The following is a 24,161-nucleotide window of genomic DNA, read 5'->3' as shown; positions in this document are numbered from 1 at the left end:
TGAAAGTGTGTGAGTTAAAGCGAGGTAGATCAGAGGTTGTGGGTTGGCTGGCGGAAGTGCAGATCGAGGTTGAGGTAGGTGAGTCCATTCTGATACAGAGCTTTGTAGGTGAGGATAAGTATCTTGAAGTGGCAGCATTTCTGGATGGGGATACCGTGGATTTCCCCGAGGTGAAGCGTGATGTGGGTGCGGCAGGGAAGGTTGAGAACCAGTCATGGGGCAGAGTTTTGAATGGTTTGGAGCTGGTGTGTGAGGTGGGCAGCTAATCCGTGGTAGAGGGCATTGCCGTATTTTAACACGCTTGTGATCAATGCCTGGGAGACGTTCTTTCTGGTATTCTGGGGAACCATTCAAATATCTTGCTGAGCATGTGAAGGATGCTGATGCAGGTGGATGTGATGGTGTTGATTTGGGGGTCTCATGGAGAGTTTGTGTCCATGATGATGCCCAGGTTTCGTGCCCTGTCAGTGGGTGTTGGGTAGTCTCAGGTGGATCACGGTTTGGTGGGCCACCAGGTGGAATCCCAGGTGAAGTTGTGGAGTCAAAAATCAGGACTTCCGTTTTCTCAGTGTTGGGTTTCAGACAGTTGGTGCACATCCAAGGGGTAACTTCCGTCATACAGCATTTGCAGTTTTTGGTGTTGATGGGGTCCTATGAGAGGGATAGGATGAGATGATGCAATTGAAATTCTCTCTCTTTTTATGTTGCCTGCTATAGCAAGAAATGGTTGTGTGCCATTACCTGTAGAGAGGAATGTCACTCAATAGAGGTTTACCACATATGTTAATGCTGGGTGGAATAATGTTGTTCCATTCAGACTCATGCGTGAGCTCTGGATGGCTGAGTTTGGGATGATCCTTTTGTAGTTGGTCTGAGTGGTCACATTCATCATAGTCATCACTTTGGCTTTAGCACCCAGCGGCCATATTGCACATAGGGTAGACATCACTAGTATGTGCCTCGGCGCATCTTTCAATTTTTTTGCCAGGCACAGACCAGCTCTGTGTACCTTTTTACGGGTAATGCGCAGTCACTAGGGCAGTGCATCATTAAAACGCTGGATCGGCTATTGAAGCAGCTGATCTTTCTTTCACAGTGCACACAGCACCTGTCCTGATTTTTTAAGGGAGGCAGAGATCTCTCTGCAGGTGATTGTAGTGAGGGCCTGAATTTTTCTGCAGGGGGATATCTGGGCAGGCCCATGGGCCCCCTATTCCTCCTTTTTAGGGGTTGCCCTCCGGGGCGGGTCAGACCGACTGTTCTCCATCTCTTTGTGGCAGACAGTCAGTGCAACTCCTGAAAGTCTCATCAAGCTACATTGACATATTTGGACAGCAAGTACCTTAATGGTAATTACGTTCAGTTAATTGTTCTCGCAGGGCCTTGACAGTGTTCTTCAAAGCAACTTCCCTTGTAGGGGACCTTAGGGGTAGAGCTTGCCTGCTAGACTGACATGAACACTTTGCTGGCAGGACAGGCACACAAGCTTTCCTTATGCGAAACTTGCTTTACAGTAATGCAGTTAACATTAGGTTAAATAGCTTGTCCACACCCCCTACACTGCTTCTAAATGCAATTGCTTGTTCAGCTTTAGGCTTATTTTTATCCACATCGAAGCTGAGGATCAGTCTGATTATGCTCTGATTGTGGAAAACAACAGGAGAATTTCTTGCATTTTGTACACCATGCAGAAATTTCACTCACAGGTATTAAAATGTTTATATAAACTTAATAGTCCATCATACATTACAATGGAAGGTACTGACGTTAGCAGTTGAAATACTCCTTGATCTGTAGAAACAAAATAATAAGTCGACAAACCATCAAACTAGAACAGAGAACTGGGATGGACAAGAAAGTCTTTGAGTCATAAGCAAGGGGCGGACACCAAGCCCACTTTATGTCTATATTGGTCACAACAGGGCTGTTTACTGACAGACATGTAAAGGTCTCTGTAGGCACAAGGTAGACAGGGGAGAAAAGATTGCTGTTTGGTAGTATTCAGATGGAGCAAAGCTGTGTTCTCAACTTCTCATTGCCTAATGTTTGAACCAGTGGTGTGGGCATTGTACATTTTGTTGTGAATTTTGATCCCAAATCAATTCTACTTTTTTCATTCTTGCTGCAACCAGTCCTGAATGATTTGCTGAGTATTTAAACTTGAGATTTTTGTATACACCTGGTGCAGTCCCACACAAAACAATGCTTGTAGAATCAAAACACTCTAAGCACACAAAGGCAAAAACCAAATATACATGATTAATAAAATATGACTAACAATGGGAAAGTATTGGCTGTAAAAGGCCTAGCTTTTTGCAAATGGCATGTGAACACGTGCACAAAGATGTATGCATTGCCGCAACACTTGAACTGGGTTTTCTTTCAAAGAAAACCCCTTCCAAGATGGCCAACAGTGTGTGCAAGTATGCATCTTGACGTGTGCGCCTCACATATGCACGCACATGCGTCATGAATCATGGTGTTCTAGTTAGAAAGGTCCAGTCAATATAAAAATGCTATCAAGTACCCAGACAGCACTTGCAGTTAATAGACCCTCGTAAACAAAAAAAAGTTATCAAAGGGAGAGTTATGGGGAGTGGGGCAGGGAGCATCTGGAAACTGATTAGTAATATAGTGCAATACTGAAAAAATAGCAGGGAACAAGTAAACATATGCATTCTCAAGCAGGGCTAGAAACAAAACAAAAGCAGTCCAATTATGCATAGGAAAAATACAACACATCTAATCAGAACACATTGAGACTGAAATGCTTCTGGGTAGGACAGACACAGGGATTGTTAAGAATGCCATTGAATCAAGAGCAGCAAGTTATATAGACAACAAAGTCATCCAATCATGAGCGAGGGGCTGTTCCAAAATCCACTTTGAATATATTATGTAATGGAAACAATGGTTCTGCCTTCAGACAGCTAAAGTTGATTGTAGCTTAGACTAAAAGCTATTATTGAAATATAATTCACTAAAAGTCTTCAAGATTCTTCAAATAAATACCATTGTGATTATTATTTGTGGAGTCCAGAATGGCAAGTAAAAATGTACCCTGAGACAATATAGTAGTTTAAATGAATGTCTTCTTCTACATGCATGATGTAGTGCAGAATAGACATTCTGACGTTATTAGAGCAGAGCAATTTCCCTTCCAAATCAAGTTGAGTTATCCTCACTGACAGCTAGTGGTGATGACTTAGATAAACAAGCACTGGCACATGTCTGCCTTTTGGCTTTGTCAGTGCTTCGTTTTGTCATGGTTCTGGATTATTTATTGTTCGGGGAGCTGCTGGCCTTCTCCAACTGGAAAAAAAATACCTAAAAGCTAAAACATTTTGGCCTAAAAAAGCATGATTTGCCAATGTAGTCCCCAACCCTGATGGAACTACTTTGTGTGAGCATGTGTTCTTCATGAACTTCAGTCACAGTGAAGTTACCTAGTGACTAAAGGGGGCTGTCCTACTGCCCATGCTGTATGCTGTAGGGTCGAATTGAAATATGAATGACACAACAACAGACCAGTGGATGAAGAGGGCTGACAAATAGGTCCTGTAAGTGAGTATATCATGAATATAAATTTAGTAAAATCAAAAGGTATTGGCTATTGCCAACCCCAATAAGTACAAACTCCTTTGATGAAAGATTCAAGGAATTCAGCCAGTGCTTCATTTGTAAAAGAAAGTGTACATGCGCCTGGAGCTCTGATCAGAAACCACCAGACAGAGCAATTAAACATTGGCACATTTAATACCAAGACTAGCAGTCTTAAATCCACCTCATATTGTTTTAGGTCACTGTTTTCTCCTTTTGTGACAGCTTTGCCCGTCTTTCTCATTCTCAATCTTCTCATTTTGTGTGTTTTTCCCTTATTCAGAAAAATAAATGCTGGTTTAAAAAAATAATTGCCAGTGCCCCCCACCGGCAAACACCGACTCAAATTTAGTACTGAAGACATCTAAGCTGGATTTCCATTGGCCCTTCCAACTGAGGGGTTTTAAATGGCTAACCTAACCTACTATAAACAAGAGCATCAATTTCACAGACATTTTAAAGCAAGAAGCTAATGCCACAATGGTTACAGCCCAGCCAAGATAAACTTCTTCTCTAAATTAGAGACAACAGTAGATTTATGAGTCCTCTTTTATGAAGTTTTATGAAGTTTTAAGAATTGAGATACAACTTAGATTCAAGCTAATTCCTGCTTCTAAGGTGTGATACCAATTATTGTAATTCATACCACCAATGCAGAGAAAAAATTAACTCTAGTGGATGCGTTTTTGGCCACCATTGTAATCATAAATACAATTTGTTCTCCTTTTTGAAGAGGTGCCTTTATGGTGGACAGTGGAAATCTTTGTGACATCAATGACGCTATGCATTCACAGGTATTGTCATGTATATTTTACAGTATTTGTCAGATGCATATCTTGTTCACCCGTTTCACAGTTGGAATAATGCAGTATATGGGAATGTCTTGTCAGTGAGAAGATGACTTCTTCTACAGCGAATTTCACCTGAAGTATGCTCTCTTTACCCTCAATCACATAAAAGAGACAAGGAGAAAAAAACACACTTATAAACACTGTTGTTCTGCAATATAGGCAGAATACTCCTGTGGCTTTGTAACACACTAATATGCTTACATGTCTTGTGAACTCAATTAAAAATAATTTTTCTGCTTTTTGTGTTGTAGGAGAGGTTTGTTTCACAACTGCAATGGAGCTTTTTGCAAAACCAGGTACACATTTTATGTATTTCTCCTTGTGTTTTCAGAACTGTTTTGTCTTTGCTGAATCCATGTCACTTTTGCCAAAGGTGAAAACTGTGTTTCACAATTGAACCCATTAACTGAGAGAGAAGCCACATATCAATAGAGTGACTCGTCCTCCCACGCCTTTAACTACACTCAGGTCCCACCTTCACTATGGTCTTCTCTTTCTTGTTACTTGGAAACAAAAAGCTCTTGTGCCATCTCTCTGACTGATACCCAGTAAGGTAGGTTGTTGGGCTGTACACTTGTTGCATATGTATATATGCAAATGTATGTTTATAATATACACCTAACAAGATTGACGGGCATATTATCAAGGGCCGGCGATAACATTATCGCCGTTTTAGCGTCCGTTTCCGGGTGAAAAGCGGCGATAATTTTATCGCTATATTAACAAGGACACGCTAGCGCGTGTTTCCTTGCCTTAGCGCCCGGTTTCTTTCCGCCTCGCCTCACATCGCTAATGAGATGCAAGGTAGGCGTGCCTCATAAAACTTCAGTGTAAAATATTGATAACGGGGCTTCGTGATATTAACAACGAGTCCCCGTCCGGTGTAGTGCTGATCTTTTTCGCGCTAACTCGGCCTTAACGCAGGAATTTAACGTCTGTTAAATTCCTGACTACGACATTCCTTACATGGGAGGTGGATTGTGGGGCTAAGACCACAGGGCCCTATCATCAACCATATCGCCATTTTCCACTGAACATCGCTGGAAAACCAGCGTTGTTCCATGGAAAATGGCGATATCCCCGCTATTGCTGGAATTGTTATCGCCTCGGTGATAAGCGTTGTTAATAACGCGCTAACCGAGGGATGAATTCCAGCGATAGACGGCGATAAATAAAAAAGCGCTAAGCGCGCTTTGCGATATTTATCGCCGTCTATTGATAATATGCCCCTGAATCTGATCAAGATAAAGTCACTATCATCGTTAAAATCATTATCACCAACATTATCATAATATGGTCTTATGAAGCACCAAACATTGAAATAGGCAACTAATCGCTGAAAAACACTAATAAAAGTGTACTTGGAGCCTTTTGAAAGGGAAGGAGTCAGTGAGGCGTATTCACAAAGGTACATTTTCACATGAAAAAAACTACACCTGTACAATTATTTTTAAACTTTGTAGTACATTACAAAGTGTAGACTTACATGTCTTCACCTTCTGAAACATGTGATAAAGCCAACTTAATGAATATAAAGGTATTACAGACAAAAAGGTCCCAAAATAATTGTAGCTTAGACCTGGAAAAAGTCCAGCACCACACATGGCCAACCATTGGTACTGCAACACCCTCCCATAGACAGAAGGCAGGAACTTAAAATAGAACCCCTTCACAAATAATGGTAAAAAATAATTTATTTTCACTTTTGATAATATATTGTATCAAATGGAATTATATATAAATACAAAGTAAATATTATTTTATAATGAAATATTTAAAACCTTTTCAAATTTAAAAATGTAAGTTGAGTTTTGTAATTTGTAATGTAAAAGAAGTAGGCACAAACATTTTACTTTGGGTTGGATTTAAAAATTAATTATAATTTAACTTAATTTAATCCAAAATTAAGTTAATGGGGTAAAGTTGTTAGTAACATTTTATAAGTAGGCAACATTCTCTGCCCCTGGGGTGGCGATCTCACTATGGTAAAGTATAGGGAAAATGTAAAAAGATTATTGAAATTAATAAAAATATTTTTATGGTAACTATTAATATAATTTAATTATATATATTTATTGTATTCATTTATTTATTTTAAATGTAAAACAAAATTAAAAATGCTTTATTGCATGTTGCATTGCATTATTAACTATATTTTGAATTAAATATGTTATTCATTTAAATATATTGCATTTAATTAAAATTATTTGCTAAAGCATTAAGGAAAAATCCCTCCCAACTGTTTGTACTTATTATGCATTAAGAATTACAATATGTAATGTTAGACCTGTAAGCCTTAGGGTGGTCTTCCCCCAAACCTTTGCCTTTCTCCCCTACTTTTGCTGATCTTGTTTTTGTTTGCCTTAGTACTCTGTGCACAGATTTTACAAGTACTATCTCTATCAGCTCCGAGTGCAGACATAAAGATAATAGTTGTAAATGCCCTCTGTGAATTCCCAAAGTCGTAAACTTAGATGTTTGGTCTAAGTTTAGACCAAAAGTCTAAGCTTACCTCTGTGAATTGGGTCCAATGTGCGTAAACAGATGCACGTCTCTAGGGGAAAGATTTATGACATTGCAAATTAGCGACTCCCAATTTGCGAGAATTAGCAACTTGCAAGTTCCAAGTCAGTAAATGGAATGCATGATCTATTCTGGCCCTCAAATTTGAGGGTCACTATTAATCGGATCACAATTATCGGGCTCGCATTTAGCGAGTCTGTAACTGTCTGCAAGTTGTTAGTGGCACGCAAAATCAATTGCTAGTGTGTCACAAATTGACTGCGATAGGGTTGCAAATTGCAAGTGGGTCGCAATTTGTGACCACGGTTTTAAAAAGTGCCAGATCACTTCCTGGAACAGCAGAAGGACCCCAAACCAGGAAGTGCTGTCTATTGTGAATCCCACATAGCAGTAGGAGTACACAGAGGAGCCAGGAGGAACATCCAGACTTCACCCAGGCACCGAAGAAGCCCTGCAAGGGCCAGCCAGCAGAGTGAAAAGGGAGCTAAGGAGCGGAAACATAAAATAAAGATTTCAGAAAGAGAATTAGAAATTCTCACATATGGTTGCTGCAACAGCCACAAAACAAATGTTGACCACTGGTGCTCCCAGGATTTACCAGATTCAGAAAAACTGAAGATCTAGAGGAAGCTGCTGCCACAAATCAATGCCCTTGGAGTCGCAAATATGTCCATCGACGACCTCAAGAAGAGGTGGTATGACCTGTGCTCTCCTGCCAAGCCAAAGATAGAGGCACAGCTAGCAGAGTCCCAAGGGTCCAGAGCATATTCATCTAATGCTCCCCCTCATCAGTTGCACCATAACATGATCCTGAACAGGATACTTAGACAGCGTGTGCCTCAGGGACCGTCAACACCTCTGCAACCATCTCTAGTAAGTGCTAAATACCTATTAATCACACATACCTGCCAGTACCCAGTAGTCCACAGACATATAACATGGATACCCCTAGACACTCCATTCTTGGCAGCAAAAGCCATACCTGTTGCATCATGGGATATGTAGTCATGTACAAAAACAGTGTCGTCACTCTCTTACATGACCTAAAAAAATTGTCTGACCATTGAGCTAGTTCCTCACACATGCATTTTTTTAATGTACCACATAGATGCACATGTGCCAGTCCAGGACACACAAGAGAAAGCAGGGGAAGATCAGTACATTGACCAGATGCAGTCAGAGCTGGATGTCTAGGCAGAGTTGCAGCTAGGTACATCAGACAGCCGGGAACACACATCCCAACAGGCAACTACATCAGCATCAACTCCTGTCACCAGGGTCTGAGAGCTGCATCTAAAGCAGCGCTTGCAGAGACTGCAACATCCAAGGCCTAAAGCCCACTTCCAGGCAGGCATGGGTGACTAGGCGGAGGCCAGAGGCATTGAGCTGGCAATGCTGAAAACTCAGCTCCTGCAATGAAAACAGTTGCGTGTCATAAACAGCATGCTGGCCCACGGTTTCACCAACATATCCCACCAAATGGCTGAAAACCAGGCCTGGCTGGATGCAAAGGTTCTGATTGGTAGATTGGCACAACAGAGGGATAATGAGAGGAACAGGGAAGCAAGATGGGGGCATTGACCCGGGCAATTACTAGCCTGGCCCAGGCAACCACCCTCCAATCAAGAAGAACCCTGTCCCTGCAAGTAAAAATGGGCCTCTAAATTGAGATGTTGCCAGAGGCCTGCAGACCATGACCACTTCTCCTAAGGCCATACAGACCTCCAGTGTTGTCACGGGGGCAATGAGGGATGCTCCAGATATTGAGGTGTCCAGCCACAGCAGCGTCTCCACTGCCGAGACACACATGCTGCGCAGGAGCAGCAGCAGGCAGCCTACATCCCCACAGGGTAAAAGCCAAACAAGTCATGAGAAGAGGCAGGAAGTGACTGGACATTGCATGTGCCATTGCCACCCTGGCTAATTTTTGGTGGTGGAGTGACAGCCCTTTGTCATATCGTTTTAGTTTACGTTGGCCATGAGGAACATGCTGTCCCACTGTTCAGTAATGTTTACCCTGACAATAAAGGATTCCCCTCTGCTGCTGTACTTTGCTTGCGTGGATGTCGAACAGGTGGGGCAGGGTCATTGTCTTTGAGTCGGAACCAGAAATCTCCATGGGTAGGCCTCTGCTGCAGACAATGTTGTTAAGAATGGCACATGTTGCTACTATTTTACAAACCATAATAGGCTCATACTGCAAGACCCAGCACTCCTATGAAGGCTTTTTAGGCTATTTAGGGATGCGGAATGTGCGCTCAATCATACTCCTGTTGCATCTGTGTGCACTGTTGTACCATCTCTCGTGCGGGCTGTTGGGATTCAAGAAGGGCATGAGGATCCAGGACCACAGGACATACGCTCTGTCACCAGGTGACACAAATATGAGGGTGAGACAACTTATATAGCGTGATGTTTGGAGCAATTACATTTCGATATTTACATCACATTACATTACCTAGTAGATAGCTTTTGTCAAATTCCCCCCGTTCTAGTTGCTTGTGAACGCCACTGTGGCGAAAGGTGTAGGAGTCATGGGTGCTCTCGGGATATTTGGCTACAATGTCCGTGATGACATGTTGTGCATTGCAGACTACCTGAATGTTTAATGAATGTGTTCTCCTGCGGTTCGGAAATATATATTCCAGGTTGGATGGGGGACATATGGGCACATGGGTCCCATCTATGCAGCCAATTACCTGTGGAAATCTTGCTATCCTGTAAAATTGTGGTATTGTATTTTGAATTTCTGTATCATCCCTGGGCAAGTAGATGTGTTCATGTATGTTGTGGATCATGGTGTCAAAATATTTGCGAAAGAAACGCGAAAGTGCACTCTGCAACACCTCTCCAGCCACTGCAATGACCTCTTGATAACTTCCAGTGGCCCATAGGTGAATGGATCACAACACCTGGACATGGGTGGGGATTGCATTTCTGCGCTGGGTTCTGGTTTCTAGTTCTGGCTTCAAGATGTCTAGGAGCTCTAAAATCACATTGCTACTCAGCCTGTACTGGTCATATATCTCTTTCTCTGTCTTGTTAAGCAGGGTTATCCTGACTCAGAAAATCTTCTCCTGTCTCTGTCTCGTCTGTTGAGCAGCCAAAATCCAGATCCTCCTTGCCATTACATACTGGGCAGTCATTGTAGTGAGATTTGTGATGCATTCTGGGCCAGTTTTTATAGGTTGAGCCCTGTTACCAACTGGTTTTGATTCATGGTAAAATACATGCGCAAACAGGTCATTTTGCGCGTACTCACTAATTGCAACTAGTCTGTACATTTAGATTTGCAAATCGCAAATAGGGAGTTGCTATTTGAGAGACGCAAATATCCAACTGCATTTTTTTGCTGCTCAGTAATCTGTTGCATCGCAAAATCGTATTTGTGATTGCCTGTCGTACATCGCATATGGGTCTTTTGCATGCGCAAATGGTTTTGCAACCATTTTGCAAGTCGTAAAACGGTCGTACATCTGGCCCCGAGTCTGAATCAAGATGAGCTTTAATGTACAGAGCTGAGTGCCTGCTTTATTTGCGTGCAGGGCATTAAGTAAATTCATTTAACCCAATATTTCTATGAGTTAGTGGTTTATTTTCAGACAGTACAGCTTGGAAACTGTGAGCAATATTCACCTCTTTTACTTTCTTAGCTGCGCTGTCTGAATATAAAATAATCTCTGAGAAATATTGATTGAAATGAATTGACTTTAAGTCCTGCAGGCACATAAAACAGTCTCTTTGCTCTGAGCCGACCAAATCATCATGCATGTGTGATATTTTTAAATGAACCTTTTTTATGTGTGCCTAAACAGATGTGCATGCAGCTGGGTTAGCAAGCAAAAGTTGCATGTAAGGGGAGAGGATCTAAATCAGCTTAAAGATCCCCCGCAGGGCTACCACTGTCCGACCCATTAGCTGAAGTCCAGCGCAGCTCAGATGCAGAGAGGAGGCAACTCTAGGTGATACGTGTACTTTAAAGGTCACTAACAAAATATAGGCATGCATAAGTGACTAAGCTGCATGCAAAAACAACTTTGCAAATAATCTGACAGTTATATATTCTGAATTTTAGAAATGTTTTCATGATATTTGACAAATTCTTATTATGCATGGAAAAACCTTTATAAATCCTACTCATTAGATTCATCAGCAATATTATTGGTCTAATTTAGATTTGAGCAGTAACATTAAAGACTGCTGTGCAAAGGAATTATTAAGTGCCAGATGTACAAATTACACTGGTTACAATCTGCGACCAGCTTTTATTTTTACCAAAAAAGAATTTTATGAACTGTCCTATGTAATGACCATCACATGGCTGGTGGCCTGCTAGGGTCAGCAGCCCACCATGTCTGCGATTGCCTTTTTTTTTAAATAAACATTTTTACTGAGAAAAGAAAAGAAAAAACATAATGCAGCAATATGGCAGTGTAGAAGTCCACAGCATATGTGTACAGTTTTCAATACATTTGACACCAGGGTGACACAGTAGAGACCCTCTCATTCCGTCAGACCAATATGTTCTGGCATATACAATGTGTAGATTGTACATAGCATAATAAACTCGCCCAACCAAGATGCACACCCCGACACCCAGCATGCAGGTGACTACCTTATTCAGTACTGGGAGGGGACATACCATCCACCTCAGAGACATCCAGCAGTCTATCCCTTTCACGTTGCAGTTCTATAGTGGGGGACAAACAAATGGTAACCCTGTATCTGTTCCACGCTCCTCCCCCATTTGTAGTCCCATTTCTTGGGGCAGCCCCTATTTTTGAAGACATCTTTTTCAACAAGCATTGCCCTGTCCATGTCGACTGCCACATCTGGGCATCACCACCCCCTTTTGTACCACTTTGTTCGCCATAAGTTGGCAGGGTATGCTCAGACGTGAGTCCCTTGCTCACTTTGCCACTGGATTCAAGCAAGCCTGGCTGAAGACGGCTGAAATGCCAGAAACCGGTCCTAGGAAGCTTGTTTCCGGTCCAGGAAAGGCATGGCTTGGCAGTTCGGGCTGGACTGTTCCCATGAGGCACAGGGTCAGACTGATTTGCATATGGCCATGTCTGAACTGGGGTGGCAGAGTGGGCTAAAGAACGGTGATGGATCAAACCCAGATCTGTTGACTGGGTGTGAGTGTTTGATTGGTTCTGATGCTCCGTCCATCACCACCCCCTTTTGTACCACATCTGGGCAATGTCACGCTTTGCAATGGCCCACCCAAGCGAAGCCCATGTTGGCTCTATTTGCGTTAAGTCAGCAGCTTCCCAGATATTTAGGAGGCCCAGTTGGGGGGAGGCCTTAAGGGATTTACCACCCGCCCTCTCCATTTGTTGCGTGACCCTGTTCCAGTACTGTTGCACTATTGAACAGTCCCAGAGAACATGAAAGAAGGTTCCTGGTTGGTTACATTGCCGGAGGCACAGGGGGTCAGTCCTCCTTCCTATCTTAACCAAAATCCCAGCATCTAGATATACACGATGCAGGATCTTCAATTGGACCAGGCGCAATCTCATAGGGATAGCCACTTCCCTGGGAGAGGCTAGAGCATCGCGCCAGTCCTCATCTTCTAAGTCTCCCAAATCTGCCTCCCAAAGTTGTCGCAAACGCCTTAAGGGGTCTGGACGATTGATAATTAGCTTTTTTTATTTGAGCGATGTGGGCTTTTTGTGCATGTGGTCGAGAATCAGTCGGTCCTCCAGTGAAGAGGCCTCAGGAAGAGGCATCTTTGGGCAAAGCTGCTTTGACTGCATGGCTGATTTGCAGGTAGCGATAGGCCTCAGTCAGTGCTAGTTGGTATTTGTTCTGTAAATCTACAAATGTGGCTAATCTACCCCCATCCACATGTCCCCCACTGTCAAGATACCTATCATATCCCACTTGTCAAAACCAGGGCATTTACTAAGCTGCCCCAACAGGTCTGGTTCCCAAAGCGGTGTGGCCTTTGCGAGCGTGCTATGCCACCCCCATTTTCTAGTCACGCCGTGCCAGACTTCCACTGTGCGTGCCGTGGGCCCCGAGAGGGTGATCTTGCGAGGATTTGTGTAGAGTGCTCTAGCATAGCCCCCCGACCCAGAAGCCAACTATCAGTGGGAAAATGTGGGTCATCATATTCCCCATGTACCCATTTATTGATTGGAACCAGCAGGGAAGTCTGATAATAAAGCCTCATGTTGGGTAAAGCAATACCTCCATCATACCACCCCATTGTCAACTTTGTTATAGCTATTCTAGGGGCCCGTCCGTCCCACAGCAGCCCGCGTACAATGCCCTCGACACCGACGAAATAGTTGTTAGGAACCTTGTTCTGGGTGTTTTGTAACACATAGAGAAACAACGGCAGTGCTAGCATCTTAAAGAGGGCCGGACGCCCCAGCAGAGTAAGGGGAAGGGATCGCCAATATTTAGCATCAGACCGAAGGTGAGTCAGGGGTGCAAGCAGGTTGGACTCATAGAACAAATTCAGGTCTGGAGTAATATAGGTGCCAAGATACTTAAAACCCTTTGCTGCCACTGGTATGTCGTATCCACGGCGGCAGCACGGCGGTGCACACCACAGCACATAAAGCTGGGATTTAGTCCAATTGATAGTATATCCCGAGTGGGAGCCAAAGATATGGAATATGTGGAGAACCCGGCAGAGAGACCGTGAGGGCGAGGCCAAATATAAAAGAATACCATCCGCGTACAGGGAGATGCGATCTTTGCGGTCCTCAGTCCACTTCAGCACCCTAATCTCCCCGGTCACCCCTGATCCATACCGCCAACGGTTCCAACACAAGGGCAAACAACAAGGGTGACAGAGGGCACCACTGTCTAGTGCCCCTCCCCAGTGGGTATTGCCTCGAGACGTGGTTGTTGACTGTCACATGTGCGGTTAGGTGGGCATAGAGCAATTATATCCACTTTATGAAGTTTGGGCCAAAACCCATCCTATTTATGACAGCGAAGAGACACTCCCACTCGATAGTGTCAAATGCCATGGATGCATCTAACGATACTAAAGCTACATCCTCCCTAATCTTATCACATCTACCCAGGGCCCCGTGGAGATGCTGCAAATTCAAAGCTGTATTTCTCCCTGGCTTAAACCCAGATTGGTCAGGGTGCACAAGCTCCATAATGCAGGGGTTAAGTCTGTTGGCCAATAGCTTAGCTAAAATTTTCCCTTCAACTGTCAGGAGTGAGATTGGATGATACACCCTACAGTCATCTAATGGTTTGCCCTGCTTGTGGATGACCACCGTTCGAACATCAGCAGGTAATGCCCCTTTGTCTAGACTTTCAGTGTACATTTGGAGCAAGTAGGGGGACATTTTGGAAGCCAGTGGCTTCAAGAATTTGATAGGGAGCCCGTTGGGCCCCATAGCTTTATCCGAGCTGACGTCTTGTATCGCTTTCTGAATCTCAGCATCCGTTATCGCGCCCTCCTGAGAATCCCGGTCCTGTTGGGACAGACATGGAACTTTAATGGTTGAAAGGAGGTCCCCAGCTGCGTATGACTGGGACGTCGCAGAGTGCGTGTACACCTATGAGAAGTGAGAAGCGAACGTATCAGCGATCTGTTGGGGATTGGTGAATATATCCCCAGTTAACCCATCTCGACGATGGTTCTTTTTTCTCTGGCCAAGCAAGGAGTTTACCCATTTGTTCCCCATGTTCATAAATCTTATGGCGCATGGAGGTATACCGCGCTTTGGCCGCTTCAGTCAGGAGCTGAGTGTAGTCAAGACGCACCATCGTGAGGGAGTGCTGCATCTCGGGATCAGGGGTAAGTGACAGGGCCTTTTCCCATGATAGGATATCCTCCTCGAGCTCTACGATTCTCTTGGTGAGTTCTCTCTTATGGCCAACCATCAAAGATAAGGCTCTGCTTTCATAACAGCGCCAAACGCACCCCACTAGGTGCGGGCTGAGGTGACCGACCCCACGCTTTCTTGAAAATAATAGTCAGCTTCTTTGATAAGTGCCTCCTTAATGTGGGGTACTTTGAGAGCCCATGGGTTTACAGTAAGGGTGGCACGCCTTTTGGGCTGGCCAAATGAAAGTCTTGCAAGAATGAGGGAATGGTCAGAAATTCCACATGCAAGGCACCTGGAGTCAGTAAACATGCAAATATCTTGAGCGTGGGTGAACATGTTGTCAATGCGTGGTTGACTGTTATGGGCGCCAGAATGAAATGTAAGCTGCACGGTAGTCGGATTTAGTCGCCGCCAGACATCAACCAGGCCCACGGTGGACAAGAACTCTGCCAGTGGAGACCCCTGTGGGGGGTCCCTGTGGGCCGGAAGGCGATCAATGACGCCATCCACAGCCAGATTAAAGTCCCCCCCAGCACCAGCAGCCCCAGGACTAGGTCAAGCAAAAACATCCCGAGGTCTCGCAACAGAAGACGCTGCATCCCAGGTGGGGCATACACGGAAATAACATTGACGGCCTGTTCCTCCCATGTGCCGTAGAGCACCACATATTGACCCTGTTCATCCGACCAGACCCTGTTTATTAAGTAAGGACATCCCCTGCGCAAGAGTATACCCGGCCAGACGGTATCCCTATCTATTCAGTGCGCAGCATGAGTTACCAATTAAGTGTGTCTCTTGAAGAAGAACAATGTCTGGCGCCTGCCGTTTCAAGTATTGAAGGACCACTCCCCGCTTAATTTTATCTCCTAAACCAGTAATGTTCCATGTGAGGAACTTCAGTGCAAAGTGTGGCCCCGTGTATGGATAGAGGGATGAACAGTGTAAAGCCAAGAGACAGAGAACATGTCAGTGTTCATGCATTGAGGGTGGAACACACAAGACGGCCATTCGTGTGTCCATATGTTGAGCCGTATGTTTTAAAACGGTGCAAGTGATCTAGTGTTTGCAACCCTGTGGGCACCCTGTGCTCCCCGTGGCGTTGCGTTAAGAGCCTGGATGTAGACATACAATACTGTAGGTACCGAAAATTGCTGCAATAAATAACAAGACCCCCCAACAAGAGGGGAGATAAGAAAGAGCATCATGAAAACACAAAAGTCAAAACAGAATAAACATTGCCCCTGATTCCCCAACACCCAACACCCACCCCCCCACCCTGCCTCTCGCCCACCCTCAACAGAATTAGGGATGTGATCCAACCCCACTCCCTTCAGCGTGGTGGTGGAGAGGAGCCTCGGGGTCAAGCACGTTCCAGAGCAGGTGATTATGGCTGGGGCAAGTCTAGATAAAACGGACTGATCGGGAGTGGCGCGACAGAGCGAAGCTACCGCGCGGCCATTTCCCAGTGCAGTTGGCCACGCCCCTCTGTGATTGCGTTTTGATAACATTATTATGTTTAAATGTAGCCCACGTTCTTTAACCCCTTGAGTGCCCATGACGAGATGGTCTCGTCATGGGCCGCGGTTGCGCTGTGCCCATGACGAGACTATCTCGTCATGAACCCCGCCCGCTAATTCAACGCCCGGCACAGGGCGGGGAAAGGGAGGGGCACACAAGGGGTTAAAGGAAATAAATGCTGTGTTTAGATAAAAAGTTTACTTTTTTAAAGTTTGTTTGTGATTTGGTAGTGGTCTAATGGATCACAGCCTACTCCCCAAGAAACCTTTATTTTACATTCACAAAGGAGAAGGAGTCCACTGGGGACGGAAACTCCGAATCAGAGTGTTTGCTCCTATAATAAAGCTTTGTGCATTAGGACCTAGTATCTTCTAGCAGAATTTCCTCCAGTTTGATTTTAAGGTAAGTATAGAATGGTACATTTCAACAGTACGTCCTCCACAAAGCATGATATTTTTCATTATCAAACATCCCTAAAAAAGGTATTTGCTACTTGATTGACATCTTTTATCTTAAACATTTTGCAAGCATCACAATGTAGGTTTTTTTTCACATTTACATTTTTTTTCTCCATTTTAGGGAATAACCGTTCCTCAGGTCTTCATTGGGATTACAGCAAACATCATTAATTGCATTCTGCATTATGTCTTCCTGTTTGTGCTGCATCTCGGTGTTCAGTAAGTACTACTTTATTTTTTTAGAATTTTTGAAAAAAGAGACATCACCTTATGGTTAGGCGAGTAGCATATTATTTAGATGCTTCCACAGTATGTGTTTCATCTGTTCATTCAAAAGCTATGATATCCAAAAAACAGTGTAATTAAATTGAAATTGTTGTGTTGACAGGATAATTTTTGTCACACCCTGCAAATTTCCCCTGACAGCCAGGTAGTACACGTATGCCAATTTACCATCTGGAGTTGGAGAAAACAGACAGATGTTCAATTAACATCTTCAAAATTTACCAGGAAATGGATCCATGGTAGGAAGAGATAGCTAGGTAGAGACAATAGGTACAGTTTCCTGGGTTACTCCCACTCTTTCTCCAGAGTCAGCACAAACATAAGACATCTGAACTAGTGGTATTGTTAAAGGCTTTTATTAGAAGCCAAACTAGTGCATGTATCAAATCAATTCATCAATCATCACAGCTACAGTGGTAACAGACAATATGGAGAGCATACACATTTTACAAAGAATCCGCCCACTGATATCAGTCATTACCCTTCAATCTGAGTCCCCGCTAACAAAAATTTGTGCTTATAAAGTATTCCATCATTAGACGTAAAATACATCATCACATATCTGTTTGGTAAGGGCAGATTGCTCAAAGCTGGCAAGGGCAGGCCCCAACACTGAGAGTCTTAGCCAGGGTATGAACCAATATCCTTGGAGAAATTACCTCAGTGGATGCGAGCAGGTGCACTCATCTGTCTCAGAGAGGTCAAGGCCTCCCATTTATATTAATGTGCTGGTGGATTGTCAGAAGATGCTCTTATGGTGTCTTATAAAAGAAAGAAAAATAAACCTAAATAAAACAGTATAAAGTACATGAATAAATGAACCAAAAACACACTATCATGATATGGAAACAAGCAATTCCTTTTTATATGTTTGCTTTCATAAATAGAAGCAATCAACAATAGCCGTAGGCCTTAGGCCACATTTGAATGGTGGGCACCATTGTAACATAATTTGTAAACACACACTAAAATGTAGGGCCTCATTCGCAAACGTGATTTTGTAGTGCATAGAGTAGTACTACTGTACTACTAGTCACATACTAAAAAAACGCAATTCACAAATGTATGGCTGGCAGCCTCCCCCTTGCCTATCTTTTCTGTGTGTAGATCTCTGCCACAGTGGTGAAAATCCTGCACACATACTTCTTGGCAACAAAAGTGAGAGTGGTGGAAAATGGGGAATATCATCTACAAAATGGAAGAGATTTGGATAAAGTGTAGGAACTTAATTGAGGTTTGGTAGGGACATGCTAATACATAATACAAACCTACAACAGAATAAGACCATTGCAATTCACAAAACATACGCTGCTCTAGTTACTACAGCCCTACAGCCTAAAAGTGTCAAGATCAGTGCAAATACACTATAGTCAAGCCTTGTAGTACATCAAGCACCACACATGGCCAACCACTGGTACTGGAACATACTCCCATGGAAAGCAAATTAGGCAAGGAATTAAAATAACACCCCATAGGAACCGATGTTAATTCAACTTTATTAGAAATTAGTTTGATATTATCAGGGCTTTAAGTGGGCCACGTCTGCTGGTGCTCAGCACCGACAATTTCAAAAAGCTGGCGCTGAGACGGTTCTCTTTTGAGCTCTCTATTATTGCCCTCACCCTCCGAGTGAAATAAATAAATCTCAACTCAGCAGCAGTACCAGCCTTCACTGCCTTTGATATATCTTTAAATGGACTCGATAAAGTTCTTTTACAGTATCATCATTTGAGAACAGAATCAATTTAACAATTTTATACAAAGATGCCATTGTTGTTGCTTATTTATCATATGCATCTAACAACCAAGCAGCAAAATATCAGTCGGGTGGCACATAATGCTAAGCAGAGATGTCTAACTTACATGTTTTAAGCCAAGCTCTTAATTATATCAGCTACACCCCTTTGAGAGACCCCCCAGTTATTTCTCTGCGTTCCATGGGTGATCCTGAGGGTGTCCCCACGCCACATCCATGGAACCTGAGACATTCCCAGATTTCCAACATATTGTAAAGCTGGGAATCCTACACCTCCTCAGGAGAAGCATCGGAGTGGCACAATGAGGAGGAATACTCCAAGCAAAAGTCCACTGCCACCCCCCTACGGCTAGAGGGAGACACAGTGGTACTGGATTATAGTACTAAAGGAAGGCCTTACATTGTTCCTATTAGGTTGTCTCTTGCCCCTATGCTCTGGACCCTGTAACAAGAGTCACAGGTTTGGATTTCTCACAGAACTTCCTCATACCATTGCTGGTCCCGGTGACACTGGGGGTGTGTTTCCCTGGTCTGAGGGTGTGGTCCTGCCTTAGCTTTCCCTCTCCCTCAAATTCCAGTGGTCCTATAGAGACAGCCTCACTCCTACTAGATGCACCAGTGGTACGGTCTAACAATTATAGGGACTAGTTGCTAGACCCTTTAGTGGCCCTTGTTGTGAATACCTGAACTGATGTGACTTGAATTCTCACTGCCTTGGAAGTCTAGACCACAGCGAGATTGGTAAGTGCCATATGCAGGGCATCCTCGATTCATTTGGAGGCCATTGAGGTCAATCATAGACAGCTGACTGGGAGTGAATGTTTTGCCAATGTGCAACATTCCGTCCATCATCTTGTGTGTTTTGCTGTTCGCCCTATGTGGGAAGGGTATGCTCAGATGTGGGTCCCGTGCTCACTATGCCACTGGAGTCAAGCTATCCTGGCTGAAGAGGGGTGAAACCCTGAAACCGGTCCTAGGATGCTTGATTCCGGTCCAGGGAAGACATGGCTTGGCAGTTCGGTCTGGACTGTTCCCATGAGGCACAGGGTCAAGACTGATTTGCATATGGCCATGTCTGAACTGGGGTGGCGTGGTGAGCAAAATAACAATGGATTAAACCCAGATCTGTGACTGGGGGTGAATGTTTTGCCAATGTGCAACATTCCGTCCATCATCTTGTGTGTTTTGCTGTTCGTCCTATGTGGGAAGGGTATGCCCAGATGTGGGTCCCGTGCTCACTACGCCACTGGAGTCAAGCTATCCTGGCTGAAGAGGGGTGAAACCCCGAACCCGGTCCTAGGATGCTTGATTCCGGTCCAGGGAAGACATGGCTTGGCAGTTCGGGCTGGACTGTTCCCATGAGGCACAGGGTCAAGACTGATTTGCATATGGCCATGTCTGAACTGGGGTGGCGTGGTGAGCAAAATAACGATGGATTAAACCCAGATCTGTGACTGGGGGTGAATGTTTTGCCAATGTGCAACTTTCCATCCATCATCTTGTGTGTTTTGCAATCATAGACAGCTGTCAGACAAAAGTGGTGCACAATGAATCTGCTCTATCCTCCTTACACCTGACGATGTGTGAACTACAATCCCAGGTAAAAGAACTCACTGGAGCTGTAGCACTGCTGCATAGTAGAGCCAATGATGCTGAGGGCCGCTCACTGAAGAATAACATATACTTGTCGGGGATACCTGAGAAAGGACAAGGGTCTGAAACAGTGATCTTTTTGGAAAACGGGTCAGTAGGTAATATTAATAGAGAAGTCCTCTCATGGTTTTTCTTATTGGAGCAATCTCAAAGGATCCCAGGAATCCCCTGGCACCCCGTTTCACCAAGCTGCTTGATGGTTTCCTGGCTTGTAAAGTTTAGAGATGGAGATTTAATTCATTCTTCACAAAGCTCAAAGGCATGGACTTGTTTTGCAATTCTAGAGTCTCTTATTTCCCGACTACACTAACTTTGTGCCCCGTCAAACAACACAAATTCCAAGAGATTACACATGTTTTTTCAACAAAGAGACCTGAACTATGCCTTATTGCACTTGGCCAAGCTAAGGGTCATGGCCAAGGAGCACCTTTTCAAAATGCCTTCTGAGGCCTGGGAATGGTTCCAATCAATAGTAATCACCAAATCACAGTTCACGGCCACCAGAGACAAGCACCTGAGATCCGATAGTAGATGCAGGAGGCACGGACACCATCCTGGGGGGGGCATCCAACCACGGGACAAACGACTATTGTCAGGGACAAGCTGGTGTAAGCTGTTTTGGCATACCGAATGCTGCCTAGCTAGGTTTCAAAATCAGAGCTAGAGACATCCAGGTAGGAGAGGGTCAGTGAGAATTTCTTTGTTTCCAAAACTCCTGGACAGGGACCTGTTGTTATACCTATGATATTTGATATCGTTATCTGATTGTATATGTGAGTCGAGCCTGTATCATTCAAAGAGGAGCAGTAGGCTGACACTGGGGGTCCAAGAATATGGGACACATTTAACCCCGGGCAGAACTGGCGTAGCATGGCTATGCAGAGGTCCACGGAGTTGGAAAGTGAAACTCCGCTCAGCCACCCGCTTCTCCCCCATAAAAATGAAAAGTAGTTTATTAATAAGAAAACAAAAATTAACAATTATCTGTACTGCCGGCATCCTCGGGCTGCCCTCCTCTTCTTCCTCGCCGTCTCCTACTTGGGTCGATCATCTTGCAAAAAATGCGCATGTGCGCGTGCACATGCGCAGTTTTCACAAGCTGATCGACCCAAGTAGGAGAGAGACGGCAAGGTAGAGGAGGAGGGCAGCCCGGGGATGCCGGCAGTACAGATAATTGTTAATTTTTTGTTTTCTGATTAATAAACTACTTTTCATCCATAATGACTGGCTAGTCATCATCCTCCTCTTCTACATCTGCCTCCATAACTCTAGGGCTTTCTGGAACCTTCATTTTCCCTAGCCTTGTCTGAGTCATCTCATGTCATGTCTCACTCACAAATTGAGGCGGGATCCAAGTGGCGTCAAGATCATCAGAAGGGGGGTTTGAAGAAGAAGATAATGTACCACTAACCCTTCTTTTTTGAGCTGGAGATATGGAAGACAATGGATGTTCTGGAGCAGATTGCTTTACTTCCTCAGCATGAAGCTCAATCTCTTGAACTGCTCCTACCTCAGGAGGAACTACTATTGGCAGTTGTGGCTGTTGTCCACTTATCTGTGTTTTCTGCAATCAATGGATACTACTTTGCAATAGAGATAAGTCAATGTCAACATCACTGCTCTTCGGTGTTGCCGTGATTGACTGGCTAACTCTGTGACAGACATGGGCTTGGGCTTAGATTTGGGTGGGTCCACTGATTTGGGGGTGCTGCTCCCAGCTGGCTAACCTGAGGCCGGTGTGGCAGCCACATTTTTTTTATTTCCAAAACACATCTGGGGCGATATACCAGTTGTGGTGGTGGTAAGCTCCTTCTTCTTCTCACTGGCTACTTTCTTGGTAGGAGTTTTAGGCTTAGCAGTGGCACCTTTCTTTAGGGTCATCTTGAAGCTGTCAGTCAGAAGTGGCACTGAGCTTCACAAGTTGAAGAAATGTCTGATGTGTGGGTTACTCATGCGTCATGCGTATGCCGTGCACAGGCCTTCTTTCTGGCACTATGGGAGTGATGTGTTGTTGTGTTCTTGTCGTGCACCTAAAAGAAAAGACGCAAGAAGGACATCAGTGAAATGTGGCATTGTTGCTGTTCAATTAGCAGCACAAACAAAAAATTAATTTTGTGTGATCACTGCTGTTACTGCCTTAATTAACAATACAGTGTAAATATATCTACTTATTCGTAAAACAGAAAACCACACCAACATATACTTTCATGGTGACTGACCACTCAGGAAGAATAAGAGAGAGAGAAAAAACAACAACAACAACATACAAATGAAACTGTGCGGCATGTGAGGTCACGTCGCTCACGATGTGAGATGTGGCACTGAGGGAGCCTTATCTGACAAATGACAATGGAAGAAATAATTCCTAGAGAATGAATGCTGTTGTGCACCTGTAGCAGTCATGGGGTTGCTATGATTGTTCCCCTGTGGTCCGCCTGTTTTTTCGTGGCGTAACCCTTCCGCTGCGTTCCCTGCGGCCCCGTCTCCCTTGCTCACCCATTCGCTTTCGCTCCCCGCCTCCCAGCTGCTCCTCCCTCCCACCTTCCCTTATTATGGCGGCTGCTGCGTGGTGAGGAGAGCGACCCTTGACCCTGTTCCAGGCAGGTCGCTCCCCACGCCGCACAGTTCCACCTGCTCGTGCCCATGCCGCTGGCCCCGCTGCTACCACGAGTTCAAGGCCCTCGTAAGTATCTGCCTGCTCGCTCTGCCTGCTCACATTGTGGTATTGTACTGTGCTCCGCTGTACTTCCTGTTGCTGTATTGTATTGTGCTCCAGTGTTTTTATTTTATCCTGCACTCTCTGTATAATTGTGGTTCTTCTTGTTACCCTCAGGTCCTCCCATTTTTTCGCGTTGTAACCCCGCCGCTGTATTCCCTGCGGCCCTGCCCCCCTCGCTCGCCCATTCACTTTTGCTCCCCGCCTCCTAGCTGCTCTTCCCTCCCACCTCCCGTTATTATGGCGGCACAGCGCACCAAAGGCAAGCCCGTCCGGGACCGTGCCCAGTGCCAGACCCCCTGGCCCCCGACACCACCCGACGCCACTACGATGCCAGCACCCTCCACGCATTCAATGCCGGCCGAGCATACTCCTGCTTCGAGGCCACCCCGAAGCGCACCCAAGGACCCTTCCCCTGCCGGAGCTGCAACTACACCAGCCTCCAAGCAGCCACCTCGTCCACCGGGGAAGGATGCAACCACCTCAGATGCATACTATTCAACACCCGCTCTGCCCGTGTGCATGCCATCGAACTCTGGGACCTACTCGACTCCTGCTCCCCAGACGTCACCTTCCTGACGGAGACCTGGTTGAACCCCTCCTCAGCACCCAACATCACTTTCGCCATCCCGGATGGCTACAAGATCACCCGCCGGGACCGCACCAACGGAGCCGGAGGAGGAAGCGCCATTGTCCACAGAAACACCCTCAGAATCTCGACCAGCACCGACGACACCCTCAGCGCCGCCGAACACATGCACTTCCAGATCCACATCGACCCCAACACCATTCTCAGAGGAACCCTCGTCTACAGACGCCCCGGACCCCGGCCACAGTTCAGCGACTCCATCACCGACTTCGTCAGCACTCACGCCCTTGCATCCATGGACTACATCCTCCTCAGAGACCTGAACTTCCACCTTGAGAACTCCAACAACAGCTACTCCTCCACCCTGCTCGACAACCTCACCAACCTCAGACTCAAACAGCTCA

At 45.0% G+C, this 24,161-nt stretch overlaps 1 protein-coding gene across 1 annotated transcript in view; it reads left to right on the top strand.

Moving 5' to 3' along the window:
* The window catches only part of LOC146858423 (multidrug and toxin extrusion protein 2-like), a 1,295,341-nt gene that overhangs the window by 454,753 nt on the left and 816,427 nt on the right, over positions 1–24,161 (top strand). Inside the window, exons 6-7 of the mRNA XM_085649342.1 lie at positions 4,703–4,747; positions 16,880–16,977. Of these exons, the coding sequence (XP_085505468.1) occupies positions 4,703–4,747; positions 16,880–16,977 (143 nt within the window). The remainder of the gene's footprint in view (positions 1–4,702; positions 4,748–16,879; positions 16,978–24,161) is intronic.

This window comes from Triturus cristatus, chromosome 3_2 (genome assembly GCF_964204655.1).
Source record: "Triturus cristatus chromosome 3_2, aTriCri1.1, whole genome shotgun sequence".
Taxonomy (NCBI): domain Eukaryota; kingdom Metazoa; phylum Chordata; class Amphibia; order Caudata; family Salamandridae; genus Triturus; species Triturus cristatus.
This window is presented reverse-complemented; position numbering and strand designations above follow the sequence as displayed.